Here is a 26,319-nt window from a genome sequence, read left to right on the forward strand (position 1 = left end):
ATTCAAAAGTCAGCCAATGCATTTGGACGCTGACTTAAGATCATACAAACATATGTATATCAGGGCAATCTGTATCTGTATCTAAGTACACAGCATTTAACAGATGAATCACCAAGTGGCTGGGGTTTTTGTTTCCGTTTCGATCCGTATTCTCTGGCCGGCTTATCAGTTAACACGAAGCCGGACGAAGCTATGCGGGTTATCAGCAAAGCTGAAGACCTGCGAAGCTGAGCTTTAAAAGGTACTTATTCGCTCGAGAGACCGCAGTATCGTTTTCACCGCAAAACAAGAATGCGTCTTCTACGCGGAGTGCTTTCCATCCTGTGCCTTCTGCTGGCCACTTGCCATGTCCTTGGACAGCAATGCCGTGACTCACCAATTCACAAATGCGTTCCGCGTCATATGTGCCGGTATCAACTGGGCTATCGAGCGCTTGAGGCAGGGAACTTCGGATGTCATTCCACCGAAATCTGCTGTAATAATAATCATTTGCGTGTAAGTGCCTTAGTATGTGGTTATGTGAAAGATAGTTCTATTTATTGGTGGCCATTTTAGCCTGACAAAACCCTCGTTGTCGTTGATGAGCCGGTCAACCCCAACTGCGGATGGGTCAACAGTAGAGGAGTGACATTCGCCATACCCGATCTAGAAGGCATGGCCCAGGAAGCCGAGTTGCCTTGGATGGTGGCTCTTCTGAACGTAAATCGCGAGTACTTGGCTGGCGGTGTCCTGATCTCGCCCGATGTGGTTGTAACAGCCAGACACGTGACCGACAACCTAAACGCAAACCAGCTTATTGTGCGGGCTGGCGACTGGGACTTTAAAACAGACACTGAACAACTGCCGCATGTTGACACTGGCGTCAGGTTGATTATTCGTCATCCTGGCTTCATCAAAAGCACCGGGGCCAATAATGTGGCCCTTCTATTTCTTCAGGCACCTCTAAATCTGTCCAGTAATATCAACCCAATCTGCCTGCCGATGTCGGATAGGAACTTCGATCACTCCCGCTGCATCTTCAGTGGCTGGGGTAAGCAGTCCTTCCAGGACAATGACTACATGAACATCATGAAGAAGGTGGAGTTACCGGTGGTCCCCAGCGATACGTGTCAATACGCACTTCGTCAATACTTCGGAAACGAGTGGGAGCTCGACAACAGCCTGATGTGCGCAGGCGGAGAGCCTGGCAAGGATTCCTGCAAGGGCGACGGTGGCTCCCCGCTGGCCTGTCCCCTGCTAAGCGATCCCCAGCGCTATGAGCTGGCCGGCATTGTCAACTTTGGCATAGATTGCGGAATTAAGGACGTTCCGGGCGTTTATACCAACGTGGCCAAATTGCGAAATTGGATTATCCAGGAGACCACCCAAGTTTCGAACGTTGGCGAACAGGAGCCGGTTTATTACCCACCTTCCCAGCCCGAACTTTCCTTTCCGAATATCAACAATATCCCAACAGTATGGGCTACAGGCCAACAAGAAGGTGTCACTCAACGCATCGAGCCAAACTTTGACAGGAATGAAGGAAATAACCAAGGTCAGAGGGGAATGGGCATCAACCAAGGTGGCTCCAGTTATAGCAGACCCATTTTTAACAATGATTTTTCAAATGGAGGTCAACCGCCTATGCAGAATCCACCTCAACGCAACGATCAAGACATTGGCTGGAATGTAGTAAATAACCAGGGTCAGAGGGTAAGGGACAACAGCCAAGGGGGCTCCAATAATTACGTTCCTAGTTTTGACAATGGCTTTTCAAATGGAGCTCAACCGAATTTCCAGAATCCCCCAAAACAATGGGCCCCAGGCCAACAAGAAAGGAACAGGAATGATCGAAATAACAATTACAATCCTAACTTTGACAATGGTTTTTCAAATGGTGGCCAAATAAATGTTCCTCAATTTGGCGTCAACGAAATTGCTCCGCAAAATGTAAATCCTGTCTGGAATGGAAATGACAGCCCCGTCAAGGCAGTTGTTCGCCCTGCCATACTCAAACCTATCGAATCGATTGGAGGTCATCGCAGCAATGAAGACGATGAAGGCGCTGATGAAATATTTTCAACAACTACGAACTACGACTTTCAGTTAATGTAAATGAAAAAAAAAAAACAAAACAATAACAACCAGCTAAAAAATGTAATGTTTTTTTTTTGCAACATTTAAAGTACAATTATATTAGAGTGTGTTCCATTAGTCATTTGTTTTCAAGTATATTATACAGTGCAATTCTGATTGAACTTTGCAACCGTAGTTGTTGATATTTCTTCTCTGTTTCTTTAGAAAAACCTTGATTTCAGGCAAGGCATAGAAATAATAAAATTTAAATAAATAAATATCTTTTCGCTCCAAAAGAAATGTAAAAAAATATTTTCAATTTAGTTGGGAAATCAAGTGGGTAAATTTAGGTAGCCGAAAACAAAACAAATAACAAAGCAAAGGGATTATTTTTACACAGGGATATAGGAGCCACTGTTTCCTTTTATCGATAATCCACTGTTCATCATTAACCCATCGTGGCCCGCGGCAAATTACCCAGATAGCGGAAGGACTTCATTGATACGCAGGACACAGAGACAGACCGCAGAACGAAAGCGGAGGCGGAGGCGGGGGCGGAGGCGGGGGCGGGGGGCGTATTTCGTGGCAGGCAGCTCGTCGTTTGCCAGGAGCGGAACTACGGGCCGTGACATCGCTGGGCACGCACACGCAGCAGCTGCGGGCGCCATCAAAAACTTGAGCTTGTGGTGGGGCGCACTTTAATTTCAATTTGGCGCCGACCGCCGCCACACCACCACCCACAGGTCGATCCACCTCATACCTCCCACCACCCACCAGCAACACCACCGCAATGAGGCTGGCCCCACGGCGATTTATTGTTTTCCACTTTACGCCAGTGTCCCACTGGAGACGGTGTCCTGTCCGCGTGTTATTGTTTTGTTGTGTTTTTTAGTGCCGTTCTCAAAATTTGTGAGTACTTCCGCCGCCACTTTTCCCTTGAGCTTTTAGAGATTGAGCCACTTGTCAATTGTAGGCGCATAAGAAGGGCACGGTATGGTACATTCAAAAAAACTAACCCAAAAGCAAAATTCTCACCGCCAACATGGCGTATGAGTTATTTTTAAGCCAATTTATAGAATGTCATACTTTGGATAAAGTTGGCAATTTTTGTTTTAAATATATAATTTTATTTAGGTTACCATAATTCAAAACGTTTAAAAAGAGTAACACGAAGTGCAGAAGATACCTTCAATTAAGTGTTAACAGTTTTTAAATACGTTTTTATTAAAATTAAAAAAAAACCTTTTTTCCTCTTAATTAATTTTAATAAATGTATACAATAAATTCAATTAATTGATATAAACCACTTCTTTTAAGAATAACAAAAAAAAATAATCACCTTTTTTGATTTTGTTCCTTTTTTGTCAGTGTAAAAGGGCAGGAAGTGGTGTAAAGGCGCGCGTCGAAAAGAAGGAGTCAGAGATATTCACTTACCATAACAGCATTGCGCTTGAAATCCATAAAGTTCTTCACCTCGCCGGCCAATTCACGCAGCAGGATAATGCCATCCTTGCGCTTCACTTCGATGTCGTTGTCTTTGAAACGCTGCAAATGAAAAACCAAAATCATCAGATACACAATTCTCAGTACATTCTACTGTCGTCAATAATAAAACTGATGGGCACGGTTCGGGACTACAAAAAAAAGGGTTAAAGAGCTGTAAAACTTTTGCGCTTTCTTATTGTCCAACATAAAACGCCGATGTACTTTCGAAATGGCTCTCGCCCTGAAATGGGAAAGGCGTTTCTATGGCCGCAGGCGACTCTTAAATTGATATTAAATTGATTTTAATGAATCTTATTAAGCGTTGTAAATGCCGCTAGTTATTAAATAAACGTTGATTAAATAAAGCAACGTACTTTATGCCTATATTGAAATTCAATCAGTTTAAAAATCTTTAGCAATCAAAAATATAACACAATATGTAGAGTTTTATTAAAATTTTAAATCTAGCTACTACATATTAAAACATGACTGCATTAAAGCTGGGGTTATCAAGTCCCCAGAGGTATGTTTCATTTATTAAACAGCAAATAAATTCGCTTGGGGATGAAACTAGCTGTAAGTATAGAAATCTAGGCTCAAGGAATTACAAATATTATGTATTTGAATAAGTATAATTAAATTTCACATTTCATTGCATTTATCCCCAGAGGAACTTCTGCTAACTGAAGTGAGACACGCACACATTCTTGTTCAAGATTAAAGCAGAGACACGCATTTAGTGGCCAAGTTAATGGGCTCAGCGTTTTGTCCTGATTTTCCCAACCAGTCTCTCGAACCAACACACACGCACACCAAGATGCCCTTTGCCATTATAATGATTTTTCTATTGAACGTGTTGCCATTTGTTTTAATGGAAAATTCTGATGAGTTTTCTTCTCTGTTTTTGTTCCCTGATGAATTCCCATAATCATAATCGATGAAATAGCAGACGGAAGTAAAAGAAGCGGGCTCTGCTAGCAAATGCATTTTATGACTTTTTCATGCATTTAAGTGCCACAAATTAGCAATTTAGAAATGAAGTTATATAGGGGGTGTGGACACGCCCTTTTCAAATTGTCACTTTTCAAACAAACTGTCAGTTAAATTATATTTTTGCTGCAACGCGGAGAGAAAGTGGAGGAGAAAGTAGCAGGCTTGTGGGGGTGTGTGAGTGTCGCTGTATATGTCCCCAGCGAATTAATTAGAAAACTTTTCTTAACTGATTCAGTGCCAGCAGCAGCAGTCGAGAAACTGCTTGAGCATAGAAGAAAATGCTTTGCCATGAATACATATACCCAGAGAAAAATGCGTCTCCCCAATCAAATATAAATTCTTGCCTTTCATTCAAATACAATTTAAACATATTATCTGTAAACAAATCTTAACTAATATTAATTTCAGTTAATTTCAAAATTAATTTACCTATTGATTGGCTTAAAATCGCTTTCTTAAAAACTAAAATAAAAACTTATTTCAAAACATAATTAAATCTGTTTTAAAGTTTTATTTTAATTTTAAATATTATAAGAAATTTTAAGTTTAAAGTGTAAATATTAAATTATGCTACTTTTTTTTTCAGCATGTACTTGTATATGCATGTGTGGCTGTGAAGAGAACCCCCGCACACACACACACGTTGCCAATACTTGTGGCCTGAGCCAAAATCCAACCATGTACCATTTGTGTGCTTGTGTGTGACCACAGAACTAAAACTGCAAGGAAAAGGCTCTTTGAGGCATTCATTAGTTGGCTAAAGAAAATGTCACCCACACAAATACGAAAAAAAAGAAAGTATTGCTATCGCTAGGAGTTGTCTTTCTCATTGTCTTTGCCTTACTTGTAATGCCACTGAGCAATGTAAATTCTATAAAAAGCTTTTAGCGCCCAAAATATGACTGCTGCACTTGACTTCACACAAATCCAACCCCTTTCGTCATTGGATAGTAAAGATAGCATTGTTTTTTTCAATTTTTATTAAAACGGCTTGTTAATAGATAAAGCAAGAAACCATTTATAGCTTTGACAATAGTTAGATTGAGCCAATTTCCAGTACATTCTTTTCCCGCAAGTACTTGGTCCGCCAAAGTTTTCCCCCTAAAAATGATTTATAGCTGTTGAAAAACCATTAGCAAACTATTGCCAAATCAAAGGCAATGGTTAAAAAAAGCAGTAGGAAAAAGTAAAATCGAGGGGGCAAGGAAATTAAATTGAAAATTAAAAGAATGTCAAAAGAATCAATGAAAAAAGCAAAAATAATGATATATTCTATATGTATATCTGCGGGGGCTTGCAAGATAATAGCCACGGCTGCAGGGACCACGCCCACAAAAACCTCACCCAACTTTCATGCGATGGCAACATTTTATAAAGCAATTTCCACGCGAGCAACATCGAAATGCAATGCACGCCCGAAGGACGTGTGTGGGTGGCTGAAGGGGAGAAAAAGCTTGGGTGGTGCAAAAAACTATTACAATACATATACAATATGGGTAGTAGCACTCGAAGAGCGAGAACAGTACCAGCAGTAGCAGTAGCAGCAGCAGTAGCAGTAGCAGCCATAGAAAGTTTTTCATTTTGCGGTTGACTCTGGAATTCGAAAATGTTGCGAAAGGAGGAGCCCTCCGGCGGACCACGACCCACCCACAGACGGGTGCGTATGCAGCTGGTGCCGAACTTTAACTGGAGCAAGGACATCCAGAGGGGCGGAACTGCGAATAAGGAGCATTCCTGAGCTTTGGCTTCTGCTCCTGTCGAATTCCATCTCAAGTTAAGCAGCTTACGCATGCAGCAGCAGATGCAACAGCAGCATCGGCTACCTGAACCCTGCACTCCAACAGAAAACCATTGCAAATTTATAAATTCTTTTGGCACTGAAACAAAACCCAATGCATGATTTGATCCCCTTCAATTGACCCTCTTCAATTTTGCTCAAGTTTTGATCATTTAAGCTGCATCAAATGAACTTCTGATCGGTGAACTTTTATTAATTAAATAAAAACTTTTAAATAGATATTTCCATTTTATTTTTATTTTTGTCTAATTTTTTATTGTTGTTGATTAAATTTTACTTGAAAAAAAAATAGTTTCTATCAATTTGCCAAGTATTAAAATCTAATTAAATACTCGTTAATCAAATTTTATTGTTTTTTTTTTTTTTGTGGTTAAAAAAAACATATGTTTATAGTTATAAAATTTACATACAAAGCTGTTATATTTTGGAAAATGTTTATACTTTTTCTGGATGTTCAAAAGAGCGTAAAATTTGCAAAGGAATTTTACTTTTTAATAGAACCAAAAATTCTTAATAATTTGTTAATTGTTAAGTTGTCGAACTAACTATTTTTTGTATAGCTAAATTGTATTTCTCTCAGTGCAATTGTAATATTAGCTATATTGACTTTTCGTCCTGGCTTCTTCCCGTCTGAGTTATTATGAGCTCAAGTGCCGCGGTGGGCTCAGAAACGTGGGCAACTCTTTGGTATGGTTTGGCATTTCGTGGCTTGGTCTGGAAATGCGCTAATTAGATTTTAATGAAGATGTCGCTGTCACCCTTATTCACTTTAGTTCTCAACCCCCAAACTCCCAATCTTGAGCTCCTTTCCATGGAAAAAGCGAGCAAAAATGTCTCGCATCAACGCGCATGTTTCCCTGTTCACTGAAGCAGAGATTTATTTTGCTAATTTCTTAGCATTATTTTCCCTCCCATTTTGCAATATTAAATTTTGCCGTTTTTGCTTTCTTTTATAGCTTGTTGATTTTGTTCCACCTAATGGATTAGCTCTATTATTTTTTACGAGAGAACTGCATTTAGGTTTATATTAGCATGTTTTTCTTGTTTTAATTGCTAGGTACAAATTAATGTTGTGCCACAAGCTATAATTGCCTTATGAAATACCTGCCTCTCGAATGGAAAAATTGTTTGAAGAGGTTACAAATTCTGGTGAAAAAATCTTTATAATATTACCACATATACTGCACTGATCACAAGGTGAAAAATAACAAAGCGCTTCGAAAGTGGCCAATCTTGAAGGGTGTTGGCGGAGCAGCATGTAATTATTCTGTACTTAATTAAGCAAATAACCTTCCGGGAGTTGAGTCATCCTACCTGGCATTTGCTTCGTCCATTTAATAGACAAACCCCCGAGGATTTGATGAAATTAAATATTTAATTTGCTTTATACTTTCATTAAGGACCAGCCCCGAGAAGTCTTCGCCCCACTTAACATTTGTTTGCCGGCAGCTGTATGTCATGCTCGCATTTTCGCCACCAAACGACAACGACAGACTTAAATATTTGCATAGACAAGTTCTGCCTATACACAGATGTACATTTGCGAATATATATATTATATATATGTATATATGTGTATGTAGAGGATCATGGACTGTGTGGGATGCGGACCGAATGCATTTTGGACCGCACAAAAGCCAGTGGAGTAGCCCCATGAAGGAGTAGAGCTGCCCTCAGCCATTTGGGGGGATTTCCCGCATCGCCGCCCCTTCAAGTGCGTCGCCGAGTCGTCGCCATGATTTACGATTAGTCTCTTCGCAGCCCGCAACACTGTTCGCCACACACTTAGTTAGCCAAACACACAAAACCAACTCGATCTCTCTGGCCCACGCCCCCACGTTTTAGCCACAAGGCCCTTAACAAGGCCTTTGTATTTGTCACCCAGTCCGGGAAATGGAGCAGAATCGGCGCATGGAAGTTGCATGGTGATGTCCTGTTTTGAATCGCTGGAGTGGGCAACCACTTGCCCAAAACAAATGACCAGCAATCTGCATTTTGGGAGACACACGAAAAATTATAATTGCCTAGACACCGAACGCAAGGCATATGCCAAATTATTGCAAATTAAAAATAAACTAGTTTAGATTTTAAATAACTTTGCAGCTCACAACAAATAAATTAAATTACAACAACAGGCATTTAAAGCCGAATTAATTATTGGCAATTGTTTATTTGATTGGTAAAATGTGCCTTAGTTTCTTAAAAATTTTTAAAAGCATTTTTAATGCAAACATTTTATCATTTAATTTAAGTTTATAATAAAAGTATAGTTACTTGGTTTTTTTAAGCTTGTAGCTTAAAAAATGTAAATGTGACTTTTTTATTCATGTAAAATTAAGCATTCAGAAAAAGGTTTAACTCTTTTACTATTTCGCTCTGAGCATTAACTCGATTTTACCTTCAATCAGCAGTGTCGAGAATGCCAAGTAGAAGTACAGTATAAGCTGCCAAAGGCAGAAAACAATAATTTACATGCAACTTACAGTGGGAGCCAAGTTGGGAAATGAAATGGCTGAGGGAAAATGGGAAAATGAGAAAATGGTAAGGGAAAGCGAAGGCTGGACGCTGAAGAAAAACGACAGCACGCGCCAGTTTTGTTTTCTTATATTTTTTCGCTGTTAAAAAGTTTTGTATTACGTGCGAAATGAGAGCACGCTTAAATTTATTTGCCTGCAAACGAAAAGAGAGCGAGAAGGCAATTTTCACTTGAATTTGACCCATATTTCACTGCAAGGGAGAGCCCAGATGTTAGACAATGATCATCAGCCTCGTTAGCTGCACATCATCATTTGACATAATGACGCTACATACGCCGAGCTAGAGAGCTCCTGTCATTTTGGCCATTTCTTTTGCCTTTCGGTAACAGAAAGTTTACGCCATTTACTTGTTTTTAGATAATTCTTTACCCGTAAGATTGTCACTTTTTTTCCAGTCCCATTTAAAATTAAATAGGTATGTACCGATCAAGCAATAAAATAAAATATATAAATCACTTATACAAAACACAATTTATTGTTCAAGTTTTTTCATTTTTCGGCAAATGGAATAGTCTTTCAATTAATACAATTTTGCATTTGTTTAATAGAAAGCTGTAGAAAAAAATGCTTCAGTCGCTTAACAATGCTGTCGATAACCTTTTAACCGCATAGAATAAACAAACGGGGACTTCCATTCTGTTTAATTTGCTCTTGCTGATTAATAATAAATATACTCTGAGCTTATATGTTTATTGTTGACTTTGTATATTGTATAGTATAAATTCTTTGAAAAATCGTATATTTAAAATAAATAACACTGTGTTACAAAAATCGATATTATGAAAGCATGTTTTTCTAATATATTTCAGTGGGCAGATTCCGAACCTTCCAAAAACGTATTACATAGTTTAATTTTTAAGCTAAAACAAACAGATAAGGCTGAGTCTATTTGTTTTGCTTTTGCAAATTCTCTCAGTGCTGTGAACACAAATTATTATATATTTTGATAACAAAATGTTACTCAATCTGTGACGTCCAAAATTAGAAATATCGCAAAATCAGGCTTACGAGTGATCGTAATTATCTTTGAAGAGTTACCTAATGGGCTACAAAATCAAATTTTTTCTGAAACCCTGCATTTTTTGTAATATGGTTTTATAAACTATAATTACAGTTTTTACAATTTGATTTCCACTCGATGAATAATATCTATACCAAAATATATTTTTTTTAATTTAAATATGTTATTTTTAGTTTTTTCCTATTTTTTATGTTTTTCAATTTTTCCTAACTCATAATGTTTTTAACTTTATGTTGCTTAAAGGGTGTTCAATCTTCGACCTGCCTTAAGCGTTTATGTACCCTACTTTTAGTTGTATCTGTCCAAAGAACATATTTCTTGGCTTAGGTAGATACTTTTTTAGCTAGTCAGCGCTAAACGCTTTCAAGCCAGAAGCATACGGAAAATAAAATAAATGAATATTCGCCACGCACAGGCATTTCACATACACAAACACACACTCTAACAAACCCCCCATCCTTATCCTTCTCTCTTTCTGCTCCTCATTCGTGGCAGCCATTTTGTCTTCGGGTTGTTATTGTTGTCCTCTGCGTTCCTGTTGTCCTGCGACGCCTTTCGCATAACTGAACGTGTGCGCTGCATTTGTTTTACTTTTTATTATGCTACTTTAAAACGCCAAACTGAAAAGGCAGCTTCCCAAAATAGCAAAAAAAAAGCAGCACCAGCAAAACAGCAGGAGAAAACCGAATAAATGCGAGGTAGGCGAAGCTGGGGCGGACCGCACCCACAACATGGTCCGCTTTCCTTTTTAATTTTCTTCTTTTTCCCCCTTTATTATATTGCAAAACATTTTTTTGAAGGACAACAGAAACAAAAAAAATTGTGTCAGCAATATAACAACAACAAAACGACGTTGGGAAAGACAAGAAATGTATGCTGTCGAATACATTTTATAATGATTTAAGTATTGGAATACATATAGATTAAAAAAATACCCAGAACGCACATATGCTTAAACAAAAATGAAATTAAACCTTATCTCAATAAAAAAATAAAACTGTGATAACGTTAACTTATAAATATTAAAGTGTGGCTTGAATATTTGTTCAATTTAAATTTGAATTCGGTAAAGAATCATGTACCAAATCTGGACATTGTTCATTTTACTTTCCGGATTTATTATTTTCTGCGCTGCTGAAAATCTTGTAGGCGATCAGGAAAATGAAGAGGTAAGTGTTTAAAAAATAAAATAAATATTACCCTTAAAATATAATTTTTTTTTAATATAAATTCTTTAAATTGCTGGCATTAGTTTAATAGTTTACCCAAATGTATATCAAAAGGGCCTCATGCCAAGTCTATATTGAAAAGCATAAAACAAACTGGATAAAAAATTTTTGAATTCATTACATTCTAAATTAATTTTTACTTATTAATTGTAGGAAACTGAACCTTTAACAGAATATCCGAAATGTGGTCAAGCTAATCCAAAAGCTATTCATTTGAATCTGAATGTTACTGGAAATCAAGCTAAGCCTGGTGAATTTCCTTGGACAATAGCCATGATTTATAAAGACAGCTTCATTGGCGCTGGCTCGCTCATTGCGCCAGATGTAGTCTTAACTTCAGCCCATCGTCTAGTTAATAAGACAGCGGAGGATATGATAGTCAGCGCAGGAGAATGGGAATATGGAAACCCTTTCGAAAAGTATCCCTTCGAAGAGTTGAATGTGGTCAAAATTGTGATTCATGAGTCATTTGATTATAAAAATGGTGTTAACAACTTGGCGCTCTTGTTCCTGGAGCAAGAATTCTCACTAACGTATCGAATAAACACCATTTGTCTGCCCGCTGAGAAGAGGTCACTGAATTCCACTCGTTGTATGGTGGCTGGCTGGGGTAAAAACGGATTCAGAGATGAGCATTACGCCACCGTGCTAAAGAAAATAGAGTTGCCGATCGTGCCCAGGGAGATTTGCCAGAATCAGCTGAGAAAAACCAGAATGGGCACAGACTTCGCACTGCCAAAGGGGCTAATTTGTGCCGGCGGCGAGGAAGGCAAGGATGCCTGTACTGGCGATGGCGGTGGAGCACTTTTCTGTCCAATGGCCGAGGATCCCAATCGATTCGAGCAGATTGGCATTGTCAACTGGGGCGTGGGTTGTAAACAAAAAGACGTTCCCGGCACCTATACCGATGTGGCTGAATTTAAGAAGTGGATTGACCAGCAAATTGACGTTAACTTCGATTTACCCGAAAATAATTAACTTAACAATTTTGAATTTTATACTATAACTATAATAAATTTTATGTATTTAGTAGATTTTAAATGTGATTAAATTGTGTGGAACTAAAAAAAAGAAGAAAAAATAAACTTAACGGAACTTTAATGTATATAAAACTTATATATCATTCTTTTTTAATGAAATTTTGTTAGTAACATCATTAAATAAATGCACCCCTTCAAGAATTAATACACTGGCATTTGGTAATAATTTGAAATTAGTAATAATCCTTAAATGTTGCAATAAATAAACTGAATTTAAGCTCCAATTCAAGTATTTTTTTAGTAAATAGACCAAAGTATTTATAAGCTGACCAACAAACTGACACCTTTTTATTGCCCTATTTTTTAATCATACGTATCAAAGAACTGCCAACGCTCTTTTTCATGGTAGCATGTCAATAATTTTATAATACACACAATATATTGGCCAAGCCATCGAAGGTTGATGCCAAAGAGAAAAGGCGTTAACAAGGGCAGCACTCACATAACCACTAACAACATAAAAAACAAACAGAGCCGACGGAAGGACAGATCAACTTTCACACGCACAAAATGGTATGATATAATGTTTGTAAAGCACATACGTTTACATATGTATGTATATACACACTAACACAGGCACAGAGCATTTCCGCCAAACGCAAAACGCGGCGTATACTTGATATTTAATTCAATCTGGGCGTAGGTTTTCATTTTTTGCCGTTGTAAGAGACGTGCGCTTTAAATTAACACAAACAAACGTTGTCAGCGACAGCAACACCCACCCACACACACCGACGACAACAACAATGACACACACACACACACACACACACACAAGCAAACACATATACACACGGACAGGAGCAAAGCAACAGCAACAAGGCACTTGACAATTACAGACTCAATGACAGTCACAGCCAGCAAATTTATTTGCATTTTAGCTGCCTTTCTGGCTCCGAATCCTGTCGCTTCCTCCGCTCAGCTCGCTCTTCTCGCATGTTCCCTCGTCCCTTCAGGATCCCTTGCTCCTTTTTTGTTTCCCTGCATAATTTGCCTGATATTTATACCCTATCTGTAGTTGTCAAGCTCACAGCAAGATCAACCATTTTTTTTTATTTTCAAAAGAGCTGTCTGCAGATTATTAAAGCTGGACAATAAAATGGTATATTTTTTGTTACTATTATTTAAGTTAACATTTACTTTAAATCCTTAGCTTCTTTTAAGCTACAAACGAAACCAAAAATAATTTTTAAATATTAATTACTTGTTTCTAAATCTATAGCATTTTATAAAATCTATTCAAACAACAAAAATTTGAAAATTAATATTATTTATTAGTTAAATTATTATGTATACTTAAAATTTTAAATAATGTAATTCCAATGCAATTAATTTTTGGCTTCATTTTCTAAGGAACTAAAATATTTAAATTTTGCAGAGCAACATTTTGTTAGAGTTTTAAAACCAAAAACATATTGAAATTTATTAGCTATTAAGTTTCTGATGAAATAATACTAACCATAACCGTTATACTTTACAGTGTATTTAAAAAAAACCAGTTCGTTGTGTATGTAAATCCGAATAAACGTAATTCTCTCGCACATAATCACAACGTACACAGTCGCCCAATAAAAACAAACCCACTAACTCATGCACGTCTGATTAAACACGAAAATACGCGACTGGCTAAAAGAAGGGAACGAATCCCACTCGGGCCGCCTTAGAGCCCACCATCTTTCACCGCAGGCCACGCAGTCAGCCAAATCCCAACACAGCCATGCTTATTAACATAGATAGCACCCTGGCACATACTTATATCAGCTCGCTTAACCCACGTTTGCCCCCCAATTAGCCTTATTTGTGTTTAAATTGCATTAGGGGCAAACAAAAAACAGCAGAGCCACCAAATAAGAACGTCACAGAGAAAAAAGCGCGAAAAATTGACGCATTTGCTTGTTAAGCTTCCACTAAGCTGCGCCATTCGAAGCCGTTTTCGATAAATTCTTTCTTATCGATAAATTCAACTAAGTGCACAAACAGCTTAAGTGTATTTGTTTCGACTAAACCGTGCCAAACAATCGAAGCCATTAAGCAATGCGATTCGCCGTACCCACATGTCAGGATTATCAGATACACATGTCTATATTATCGCCCCCATCGGAGAGCATATTTATTTGTTAGTCGTCTAGCCAATATAGCTGGCGTAATTACTTACATTTTTGATCTCGTTCATTTTGGTAAATTGACGTCCGAACTCCCACAAGTCAACGCCGAACTTCAAGGCCCAATTGCGAACCCTGGAAAAAAAAACGATAATATGTAATAACACGTTTTAAATTTTTAGAATGGGACCATATATCTTCTTTACACTCAAGTCATTTAAAATAATGCAAACACGTTAAAATATTGGGTTTTTTTTATTATCTTAAGATTTAATTGCCAAAAGGACTGCTTTGAGCTCTAAAAGATAATTTTTTCTTTTGTTGTGTGACTTTTACTTGGGGTTTAGCCGATGAAGTCATTTAAAATTATGCAAAAATGTGTATTGATAATTTTTTTTTGTTGCCTTAAGATTAAATTTCCAAAATGTATGCTTTGAGCTCTAAAATTTTTTATTGTGTGACTTTTTCTTGGGGTTTTACCGATGCCAGAATTTTATATTAACATTTCAATTGATTTCTGAACTTAATAGATAAGCTTAAAACGTTGTTGTGGGTCTAATATTCAAGAGTTTCCCAATTTGTATTTGTTTGATTTGTAGTGAGCAGTTATTTCAAACCGAAATCATTGCCAAATTTAAATTACAAAATATGTGTATTTGTAAGGTTTTTCACACTTATTTACGGCTTTAAAATGTACAATTGTCGCTTTCCCTCAACATGTTAAATATTTTTTAAGCCAATCACGTTGCAATTCATCGACACGTGGCTGATTAAAAATCAATTAATATCGATTTAATATTTCGCATAAATTATTACCAGCTCATTACGCATACAAATCTCTCATTAAGCAATAATCGGCTGGCTGGCAAGAACTCATAACAATTATTATCGTTAAAGAAAATGTACTTTGTGAAAATATTTGTTCAATATTTGCTAATAAGATTCCAACAAAAAAAATCAACTATGTTGCAGGACCGGACTAAGGGCCAACCCGCTTGAGAAACACCCAAGACAGCAGCAAAACTCATTACAGAGGACTAAAGGAAAGGAAAGGAAGGGGAAAACTCTCAAGGGTCGAGGGATAACAGCAGGACCAACAGCCAACTATTGTGAAAACATTTGCCAAACATTTATAATCTAAGCACGAAAGTCAAAAGCAAAACAAAGGCAGCACAGCGAGTGCTCATAAAACAAGTCCCAGGGAAGAGGGGTTGTGACTGGAGCAACAGCAAATTGAAAATAAACCATCAGGACACAAAGTCTGAGCGTTGATATAGCCAAACAACCAAAACCAAAAAAAAAAAAAATGAAATAGTAAAAAAGTATGAACGAGAAACAACAACCCAAAAAACAAAGTCAAGTTGAGCCAGAGTAAAGACCTTGCAGAATAATGCCCCCAAAAATATTTGCACAATTTTATGGCATTATCTGCAATATCAATACGGTGGCGCAGAGGGGATGGCGAAACTCCAAGGAAACTCGTACTCGGGCAGCATAGTAACCGCAGCAACGTTGCGTATACGCAATGTTGATTATGTTGAGCCGGCGGCGAGCCACCGACCGAAGCAAAGACGACGAGGACGTAGCTCTCCCATCTCTCAACCCCCAACTCCCATCTAGATACAAAATAAGCGCATGTTTATATGCTATGGCCAACGAGGGGAGTTGGAAATGGCGGAGAGGGCGGAAAACGACAGCAGATTGCGATGGGAAAGGAAGTGCAACTGCAGTCAAGCGGCTACAGACAAAGTTTTATGGGTCGGGCGATGCCAAAAATGAATTTAAATTATATGAAAATGGTATTATAAACGAAAACTCGAGCACTCCCCGCATCTGCGTGGCCGTAAACAATGAAGCGAAATAAAGTGGCCAACAAAGTGATTGAAATTGGATAATGCTGATGGCTGGCAACAACAAGGAGTTGGCAAAATTATGGTACGATCAAGTGATGATAATTAAATGGGAGCCACATTCATGTTAGGGATAACTATCAGCAAGTGAGATTGGTGGTTGTGTAAGTTCATTGCAATAAAAATAGTCATTTTCACCAAAAGAAATCATTATAAAATATTCAAAATATAATAAAAAAAAAGGGTTTTTTATTAATTACAAAATTTTTTAATAAAGAAATGTGGCTAAAGTTTTTCAGGACTTGACGGAAATAAACTAAGACCGTATATATGATTTAAAACTCCTAGATCAAACCAAATTGTAGTCGCAATTAGTTTATTTTAAGACCATTTTTGCGATTTAAGTCCATATTTTTTTCTGGGTGTAGCAACTATAGTCCAAGTAATATTTGTTGAAATGAAGGTTCAGATAAAACGTCAACCTACTTTCACAGAAATTTTAAAATTCGTTTGCATAAACACTCACTATAATATTTTGAAAATACATTTATCATATGTACTTCACTGGTATAGATGCATACCGAAATTTCGCTTTTAAGCCAGTTGGGTGCTATCAAAAAATATTCAAGAAAAGCCAACCAGTTCCTGTGGAATATATACATATAGAATATATAAAGAGAGATGGGGAACAATGCTTATACACGAACACACAACCGAAGAAATAAGAAAAAACATTGAGAATCGGGCCCAAAGCAGCCAACAGCAATGAAAGGCCATCAACGTCATCTTCTTGGCCTGAAGTGGAAGATTTTTTTTTCCGATTCTTTGCACTCTTTCTGCTGCCTGAGGCCAACAAAATAAAAAGTCAGATTTTGTTTTACACATAGACATTTTTTGTGCTGCTCGGCCAGAAACTTGACAATGGCCAAAACTATGTCTCTGTGGGCGAGTGCTCAGGTGTATGCGAAGTGACTTTCTATTCTGTCTCAGCTTTTTGAGCACGAACCAACCACGTATGTCATGCTCAAGTACCATACACCTAAAGCCATCGAACCAGTTTCGTTCCATTGCATTTTTCACTGTTGTTCTCCTCGGTTGTTTCACGTTTGTCTTTGCAGTTTTTCACTTTTCTCGAGCGGCAAGTTTATGCCGAGGCAGGTGGAAATAGGCTGTAGTCGGAGCTGTAGTTCCATAGAGTAGGTCAATGGGTTTTTTTGCCATTTTGCATCATTGAAATTGAAATGAGTCCTCTTCCGCCGCTGCCAGCAGACTTGAATGCGCAATCACAAAAGCTCACTTCAATGAGCCCTCAACGGGTGCAGCGGTATTAAAATTTTCAAGCAAATACTTTCCAGTAGAATTTAATTCACAATCATTGAAATCCGTTCTTAAATGATAATCGATTGTATATTAATTAAAGGAACTCAGGGTAAGATGTAGTTTAAATGCAATACTAAAAAAAAAAAAATAATAAAATTAAGTATAAGTAACTATTTCTATCTGGATACCAATAATGTTTTTAAAAAGACTTAGAATACATCGAAATCACCCACTTTTATTATAACCCGAAAATATGGGAGTTCGTCTAAATAAAACCTAACCAACTGTTACATTCAAAATAGTCTTCGATAGCCCGATTAGTTAAAGCTATAGAGGTACGGATGTCTGAGGGACTTAGAATGATCAATATTGGACATGTAGCCATATACTTCATATGATTCCTTAGGATTCTCGACTTGTGCTGATTCCACGGACCGTTCAGGTTGTGTCCGATCGTTATCATTCATTATTGCCAGCAACTCGGATGGTAGACTGTATCGATCTCCTTCCTTATGGAAAAATCCAAATGGTTGGTATTCCTCTAGCAATAACTTGACCTCATCCTTTAATGTACGTCCTGACACACCCATCTTGCTTCCAATATACTCGGTGATCTCCTGTAAAGTCGAGGGTTTTCCCAAAGTTCGTATGCCCTGACTTATTACTGCTATGGTAGTGATAACTCTGTGACGATTCATTTGACTGCAAATGTTCGTTTTTTTTTTGGTTGCTATTCCAATAATTTTGAAATTTCGTTTGAGAAATATATTTTTGAAGGTTACGCTTGGTATACTATGACCAAAACTATATATGTGTTTTGATTTATATGTTTAAGTTATATATTAAAACACATTTGTTGTAATCGGAAGCCAATTGTCGTTCTCGATCCAAGTACCTAACACGTTTCGTAAGCTAACTTTTGCTAACTAACTTGTTGTGTAATCATAATCCACTTAAAAAAAAACAAAGGAGGAATAACGACTGGCGGTAGGTGGAAAATAAAAACCAAAATAATGCGATAGACATAGCACTGCTGTCGCTTCTGTTTGTGTCTCTGGTTCAACTTCTGCTTAATGCACTTTCACTGTCATTTGTCATAAGTAGTAAGTGCTCTGTTTGCTTCCATTTTGTTGATTTTGCTTTATTTATTCACTTAAGCTACCCCCATGGTAATTAGATCTGCCACGCCCAAGCAATATGAGAGCGCAGTTTTTCGAATGCAAAATGTTTGTAAGCGGCAAGAGTGCCAGCTTCAGATCCGACCAAAATTACAATACAAATAAAAACAATAAAGGATGTTTATAATACACCCTTTTGCTATTATTAAAATAAATCGGTGAGATCGCTTTTAAAGCAAACTTTAAGGTTTATGATTAAATGTTATGATAACATAATAAAGAACCATATCAGATATGTATAATGCCATTTAAAAATATTAACTATAAATCTAATTTATTTTTAAAAGAAATGTATTGCCCAACTTAACATAATTCAGTTATCAGAAAAACTAATAAGACAAGTTTCACAACTAAAAAGTTCTTCAGTTCGATTAATTTTCAACAGAGATTCGGGGCCCCGAATCGATCGCTCATCTGCAGGCCGTGCCAGAAATGGAATCATGTAACAATCCTGTTGACACAGGCTGGCCCCTTTTCGTCCGTTTTAAAGTTTCTGGCCACGGCACGTGACCCATAAGATGCTGTCAATGCAACTGCCTTTCGACTAGCGAGGGATGGGAAATGGATGCTTAAGCAAACGAGGCAAACGAGGCATGCATTAAAATGGCGATGGCTACAACTGCAACTGAAAATAAGGCAAATGAATTGGTGGGTGGCAAAGGGGGCTGGAAAAGAGGACGGCCTAAGGAAAACCCGTTGAATTTCTGAAGGCCAGGTCAAAGGAAAAGCGGGCAAGGCGAGGGAAAGCAACGCTTTCGACTTCGCATCGCCTACATTGTGGAACGGGATTTGGGTCAAAGCAATAGCAATAGCAAAAGCAAATGCAAAAGCATTGGAACCGACACTAAAGAGCAGGACCATTGCCACCAACAGGCCGAGGATCCAGAAAGCGGACCAACTTCATCATCGTCCTCATCATCGGGGCAGAAACATAATCGTCAAAAATGGACGGACCCTCAAGGCAGCATTTTGTACCGCTCGGTCTGGTTGTTTTTGCCGCCTGCCAGCAAAAGTTGAAATAAATTTAATTGAATTTCTGCAGTGACATAAAGCAAATGGCAACATGGTCGCCAGAAAAGAGACGAGTCGAAAGAAAATACGGCCAGCAGCGAAAGCAAAAGTTTGTTTTTCAAATTAATGAAATTTATTTTACGCATGTGCCAAAACATGTCAGCAGCCAAAGACTGACGAGAATTGAAGAGAAGTCATGAAGAAGTTAAGAGAGTTTAGTTATGAAAGCGGAAAAACTGATACCGAATCTTATAAAAGACATTTTTGAAAAATTGTTTTAAGATATTCCAGAAGACAAGCAAAAAAGGGATTGTAATTTAATGTTTTCCCCTAATTTATTTTTTTATATCTGAACTAAACTAGACACATATTGAAAGCCTTTTTCAAATAAGTTTATATCCACTAATAAATAGAAATGTTTCTTTTAGTTTTCCTTAAAGAGAAAACTTTTAGTTTAGCACTGAACACCGAAATGACCAGAAATGCAGACGCTTCAACAAATAACTAATTCAATTTTAACACAAAAGCCACATGCCAAAACTAATTTCAATAAATACAAGTGACATTAGATGGAAAAACAGAACCCGAAAAAAAATCACTTAGTGCGTCGGTTCCGCTTCCTGGTTGTCCCCGCACATTCCCATCAGTCGCCAGTTGTCCTTGCCTGCAAATGACAGTTGGTTTTTGGGTTAATTAGCCAAGTGAGCGTTGCGGTTACGTGTGTTGCCTTTCCCGGCTGCACCGCACCGCACCACCAACCTACCAGCCCACCCACTAGTCGTCGTGTGAAGCTAATTGCAAAATCCTATTATATATCCATTAGATACGCACACAACGTACCCTCAAGCACAAAAGTATCGGATCACCGCATCGGAAAGTCAGACGCTTACTTTTCCCCCAACCTCCAACTTATAGAATTCGAATTGCCATAAATAAAATTCATAAACATCTTGGCGTATACTTAATGATGAAAAGAATTCTTTTATTACTCATTATTTTCCATTTATGCACATTTTTAATGAAAATTCCCCATTCTGCGACATTCGCTTCAATATGCTATTTGTACGAAAACGACAACTATGACAATAACTATAAAAAAAGTAAAAGGGAGTGAGCTGGTTTTATTCCAATCTGAGTGTGGTAAACAAAGTAATAATCATAAATAAATCGGTCTATAAAGGCAAACGAATGGGAAAAGTTTCAAACAAGAGATTTAGGTATACATAAAACACTTATGATGCATGAACTCATTTATATTCAAAATAGTTACTAAACTTAAATTTTATAGGGCCATCACTAAAACATTTTAAGGCTGCAATAAATATAATCAATTCAAAAGAGAGAACCAAATTAATAGAACTAACTTTTTGTTATTTATCCGGCAAATTATAGACTTCTTTGAAATAAATTTGTAATATATTTGTAAACACCTCACACTTCCAGACATTTGTTTAGCTAAATTATTCAGCGGAAAACTAAACACGCACGAATTTCGTCCATCCAACAGTAAAAACTGTTCAAATTTGCACACATGTTTCAGCAGTTTGTTTGTTGAGTTGTTGACGAGCGAAATCGGGTAAATTATATAGAGAACAATGGCCAGGGGGAAAACGCACTGTTGAAACGCTTTGGACAGAGAATAAACAAATTTACAATTAATTTCCTGTCCGAGGAAATTGCCAAATTATTTGACAAATGCATAATTGAAACTGTTTGGTGTTGCCTGTCGGATGTCAGATGCTGGATGATGAATAAAACTTACTCGTTGTGCGGTATATCCTCATCCTGATCGGCGAATGCAACAAATATGTGCATTTTGAATAATAGCACGCCCAGCACAATGGCCACAAAGCAGCTCCAATGTTTGCTCTCCATTTTTGTTTCGCTGTTTTGCCGTTTTGCTATTTTGCTGTTTTGCTGTCCGTGTGCGTATTTATGTGGATCAATTTGTTTTGGATAGTCCACGATTAAATCCCTTGTTTGCGGCTTGCCCCCACTATCGATTGGTTTTTCGGTTTCCAAAATGTCGAATTCTTTATTGTTCTCGTGCTCGGCACATGGGATATTAACACCACAGAACAGTTCACAAATTAAATAGAATTTTCGTTTTTAATTGATTTTTTTCACCTATTGACACTTTACGAAAAATGTTCTCTGCAGCATCACAATTGTTTATAATTGATGTCTTTATTGCATTATTATAGTTTGCGATGACTGAACTATTAAACGTTATTTTTAGGTTTACTTTATGTTTTTTTTCATTTACTTGTTTTGAACGCTTCAAAACAGAATAATTTTTGCTGCCAAAAGTCTTTATTGCTTTTCCCGGGTATGTTCAACATTTTTGCAAAGCTTTTCTGCCCGTTTTTTTGATTTTGGTGACTAATTTTAATTTTAATTGAGTCGGTTGTTTGATAAGTGGCTTGGTTTTGCGTGTTTTAAACCTGTAATCAAAAAGAGAAATACATCAATACAATTATATACGTCAAAGCAAATGTTTACATCTAAAAATCATTTTTTCACATTCGTTAGTTATTTGGTGTATTTTAGTTTTTATATATGAAATTCAATTGATTTTTATAATTTCAATGTTTAATTAGTCATTATTAAATATTCTTTATCTATGTATTGTATTTTCTTTTTTGTTTGCTATTAAATGTTACACTTGTTCATGGGAAAATGTGTAGATTTTTAAATTAAATAAAAGGAAAACGAGAGCGTTAAGCTTCTGGCTAATATTTACTATAAATGAGCAAAACTTAATTAAAATATGCAACCATTTGGCTTGTGGCCTTGCGATACTTTTGTTCCAATATTAGGCAAAGAGAATAGGTTACGAATAGTTTTGCGATTGGCTCTCAAACAGACCAGAAATATGTCAGGAATATATGTTTTCACGATTTTGATTGTGGATGGGGCTCAACGGGCTGATTCCCTGGCTCGAAGTGGATTTGACCTAGAAATGCGTTTCCACCCAACCCGCCCCACACGCACACTTTTGCAGTGGCATAACTCACACACACAGGCGGGAGCAACTTCGGGAAGTTTTCGAAGTCGAAACTCGAACTCGAATCTGGCGTACACATGCGCAGTGTGGGAAGGCGGCTTCACTCATTCACCCATACTCATGGTTTTGTTAGAGAGTGGTCCTTTTCTGTATGGGCATGCCACCCCCTAACAGGGCGCACATTGCCATATATCCTGCCCTGCGTCCCCAAGGATATCGCGTAATAATTTTCATTAAATACGCTGCAAGCCTTTTGCCTGGCCACCCCGGCCCGACAACAACCACAGCCGCGAGAAAGAACGACAATTTATTGCGACCAATACGCACTCACATATGCACGTCTCCTCCGCATATCTAAATATATGTGTGTATATAACCGGATTTCGCACGCTTTTCTGAATCCCACCCCTCCTGTCGTTTCCTCTTCTGCCTCAACATCAAAAAGTTTGACAGAAGTGGAGCGCCATCCACGCTGGGGATGCGACATCGAACCACCAGCACCACATTGCACAAACGGCAGCAAGTCAACGACTTCGCTGCACGCCCTGAAAAGTAGGCAACTTTAACCATAAACTAACCAAAGTTGTCGCTTATGCCACGTTACTGTCCTGAGCTGTGTTAGAAATAATTGTTTCATTTTTTGTATTTCCCATCTTAAAAGGCAATTAACAAGAAGTTTCGGCCTTGCAGCTATAACAAAAATGATTTACTACTAATTTTTATGAGTATAATATAATATATTATCTATACATAATAATAATAGATGTTAGTAATAGATGCCTATTTTTAATTTGAAAACGGTCTTTAAATTGTTTTGAAATTGAAAATTAAAATGCATACAAAAAAACAGATTTGCTAGCTTTATAGAATTATCTTATGATTTATAAACTTCTCTTATTCATAAAAAACTAAAGTTGTTGAATTTAAATTTATAAATTTTATTTTATAATACTTGTTAATACTTGCAGAAAAAAGCAAATTTAGTTGAACCATTTAAATGGACGCGTTTACTTTAAAAATCCTATTTAATGTATTCAAACCAAAATGTCTCGTGTAAAAAAGGGGGAAAAAATGATACAATATAATAGTGATAATAAAAATAAAAGCATGTGCAACATGGCGTATACGCAACGTAAGCGTCAGGCAACGTCAAACGGGCAAACCCATTGTTGGAAAGTGAAAGTTTATAGTTGGCGCACGTTCATAAAGTTTTGCGTGTTATACAAAAGATTTATTATATCGCATATATCGCTAGCTCCTGCCATTCTTTTTTCCATTTCCCCATCCTGCGCATTGGACCTTTCCCTTCCCGATTTCCCTCACACACACACATATTTGCCTCTCTGTTTTGTTTGCCTTTGCCGTTTTATGTTTGGCCTGACTTTTTGGTTTTGTTTGGCCCACACAGTAGCGGCAGCTTAAAAGCAATATGGCCTTGGGAGTTTTCGTAATGGAATTAATGCGCCTGTGAAAATTTCAATAGGCGGCGTACAAAACTTTTTTACAACCAAAGACGGACATGTCTGTGTCTCTGGCATCAAAAAATGTTGATAAGTTATAAATCTGTTCGCTGTTAGCTTTTAAGCAGGCCACATGACATATTTATTGTTATATGCTGAAAAGTCCCTTTTGGTACAAGGAATAATGAGATTTGATACAAGCATTTGCTAACTTTATTCAAATCAGTCTATAAAAATGATTATTAAACTTGTAATTATTTTTTAAATTAAAAACCAATAAACAAATTAACCCACATTCTTAATAATAAGAACTTAAGGAAAACATTAATAATAACTGCCATATTATAAAGCTTAAGTGGCAATGTATAGTAGCGGTTTTAAAAATTTATTTTGAACAATAACCAAAAGGGAACTTGTTTCAGATAATTAAATTTATGACAATAGAGTAAGTCAGTTACAAACAGCCATTTTAAGTTAGATTCCATTTTTTATTTCCATCTATACCTACAAAACTCGGGGGGATATTATTATTTTAAGGCAATTTCTGTATTCGTTCGTTTATCATTTTACATAAACAATGTTTATTAGTTATTTACTTGGGGCATCTAATATAAATATTATGCCATCTGTTCTATAGTTCCATGCTTTCCACTTCATGTTTGATTTTACAACTATGTTTAAAAGAGATACTTTAATTCTTAGGAAATAGATCATTTGACGTGTCAGTCCGAAAGAAAAAGGGTAAAACGTGAGGCCCAAAAGAATAATATCCTCTAAAGCCCGTCACACACACACGTGTGCGTGTGATATGTACAGTGTACATATATTTATGTGGGTAAACAGCTTACAAAGCTGCAGCGGTAGGACTCTAAGGGGCGGAAGTGGGGGGGGCGGCCGATATTAGGGGGAGTTGGGAGTTGAAGGTCCAGCCAGAGGTTACGGGGTATTGGTCAAGCCTTGAGATTTTACGCAGCTGCGTAAGCTGCGTGTCTGTAGTACACGATAAACCGTTATTATGTGCCATGTGCCAGTGTGTGAGTGTATTGGCGTATGTGTGTTTTGGGGGAGTGTGCGTAGTAGTAAATAGTAAAACGGCGAAGCATACTTCTTTGGGCGCGCAAAACACAAGGACTTCCCCCTACACAAACACACATAACCACACACACACACCAGTGCATACCTCTATGCGCGAATTTTGATTTATTCTCCCATCAATTGGAACGTTGGCCAATTTACGGGAATTTGGTTATTTTCGACCACGCTTTAGTTAGTTATTTGGCTTTTTGTTTTGCCCATTTTATTGTGCAATCAACGGGGGACTCTCTCTCTCTCTCTCTCTCTCTCTTTCTCTCTTTTTAAGGACTCTCGCTATCCTGGCTCTCACTTACTTGATGCTCCCGTGCGCGCCAAATTCGCAATTTCGAATTTCGAGTGCCGAGTGGCGAGGCGAGGGACTTGACCAAAAACAAAGTGTGGCCCAGTGGTTAAGATGGGTTGAGATTGGTGGGTGAATGGGTGGTTGGTGCAGCGAGGCGCGGAAATTGCCGACACTTTTTACTACGCGACTTTCGAAGTGGAGAAAGCGACGCGAAAACGAGAAGCGCGATTTGAGTAGAGACGAGAGATTTATTTAGCTGCGCGGCTTCGTCTCTTCGGCTTTTTGGCGCTCACAATTATTGCACCACCACCACCACTACAGGCACACTCGCACGCACACGCACATACATTATACATATACACATGGAGATATCTGTATTGGATTTTTTTTCCAAAGTTTGGATTTTGAAGATATATCTTCTGCTGCGGGGTACAGAGATTTTCGAACACTGAACTTTTTGGGGGCAGCGCTTTTAATGGAATGCCGCTATCGTTACCGCAGCCACACTTGTATCTTTTATTCTTTCTGTGATAATATTGCACTTTGAGTCGGTGTTTCTTGCTTGTTAATTTGGTGTTGCTGGTTGCATTGGGGCAGAAGTGAATTTTTGTTTGTACGCGGTTTCTTCTGCTCGGAACGCATCCACACTCGCCAGATTCTCGCCACGAACTGAGTGCGCTTTGGGGGTCTTAAATCTAAGTCTTGGGGCACGATTCCTCGCCATTCGAACTCGTTTCCTCTCAACTCGATTTTGGCCAAATTCGTTAGGGTTGTTATTGCACCGGCGATGCCAGATGGCCCGATGGACACTGTTAACCTATCCCACTCTGCTAACGGTACAGAATTTTAACGAAC

General features: G+C 37.8%; 4 protein-coding genes across 5 annotated transcripts in view; 2 read left to right on the forward strand and 2 right to left on the reverse strand.

Moving 5' to 3' along the window:
* The window catches only part of LOC128262268 (voltage-dependent calcium channel subunit alpha-2/delta-3), a 42,681-nt gene extending 16,536 nt beyond the window's left edge, over positions 1-26,145 (reverse strand). For both annotated transcript variants that reach the window (XM_052996430.1, XM_052996429.1), the window contains exons 1-4: positions 25,475-26,145; positions 21,382-22,063; positions 14,314-14,395; positions 3,490-3,600 (exon numbers count right to left, since the gene is read on the reverse strand). In XM_052996430.1, coding sequence (XP_052852390.1) covers positions 3,490-3,600; positions 14,314-14,395; positions 21,382-21,494 — 306 coding nt within the window. In that variant the 5' untranslated portion in view covers positions 21,495-22,063; positions 25,475-26,145. The remainder of the gene's footprint in view (positions 1-3,489; positions 3,601-14,313; positions 14,396-21,381; positions 22,064-25,474) is intronic.
* LOC128262273 (CLIP domain-containing serine protease HP8-like) lies at positions 252-2,355 on the forward strand. The gene is made up of 2 exons (XM_052996440.1): positions 252-495; positions 556-2,355. Exons 1-2 carry the CDS (start codon positions 292-294, stop codon positions 2,092-2,094), a joined length of 1,743 nt encoding a protein of 580 aa, XP_052852400.1. The 5' UTR covers positions 252-291; the 3' UTR covers positions 2,095-2,355.
* On the forward strand, positions 10,927-12,169 carry LOC128262276 (phenoloxidase-activating factor 2-like). The gene is made up of 2 exons (XM_052996444.1): positions 10,927-11,058; positions 11,272-12,169. The coding sequence occupies exons 1-2, from the start codon at positions 10,966-10,968 to the stop codon at positions 12,094-12,096; spliced, it is 918 nt and encodes a 305-aa protein (XP_052852404.1). The 5' UTR covers positions 10,927-10,965; the 3' UTR covers positions 12,097-12,169.
* LOC128262287 (uncharacterized) lies at positions 17,646-18,218 on the reverse strand. The gene has a single exon (XM_052996455.1). The coding sequence runs from the start codon at positions 18,126-18,128 to the stop codon at positions 17,748-17,750; it is 381 nt and encodes a 126-aa protein (XP_052852415.1). The 5' UTR covers positions 18,129-18,218; the 3' UTR covers positions 17,646-17,747.
* Positions 26,146-26,319: the final 174 nt, after the last annotated feature.

The sequence above is a fragment of the Drosophila gunungcola genome, unplaced genomic scaffold (genome assembly GCF_025200985.1).
Source record: "Drosophila gunungcola strain Sukarami unplaced genomic scaffold, Dgunungcola_SK_2 000001F, whole genome shotgun sequence".
Classification (NCBI taxonomy): Eukaryota; Metazoa; Arthropoda; class Insecta; order Diptera; family Drosophilidae; genus Drosophila; species Drosophila gunungcola.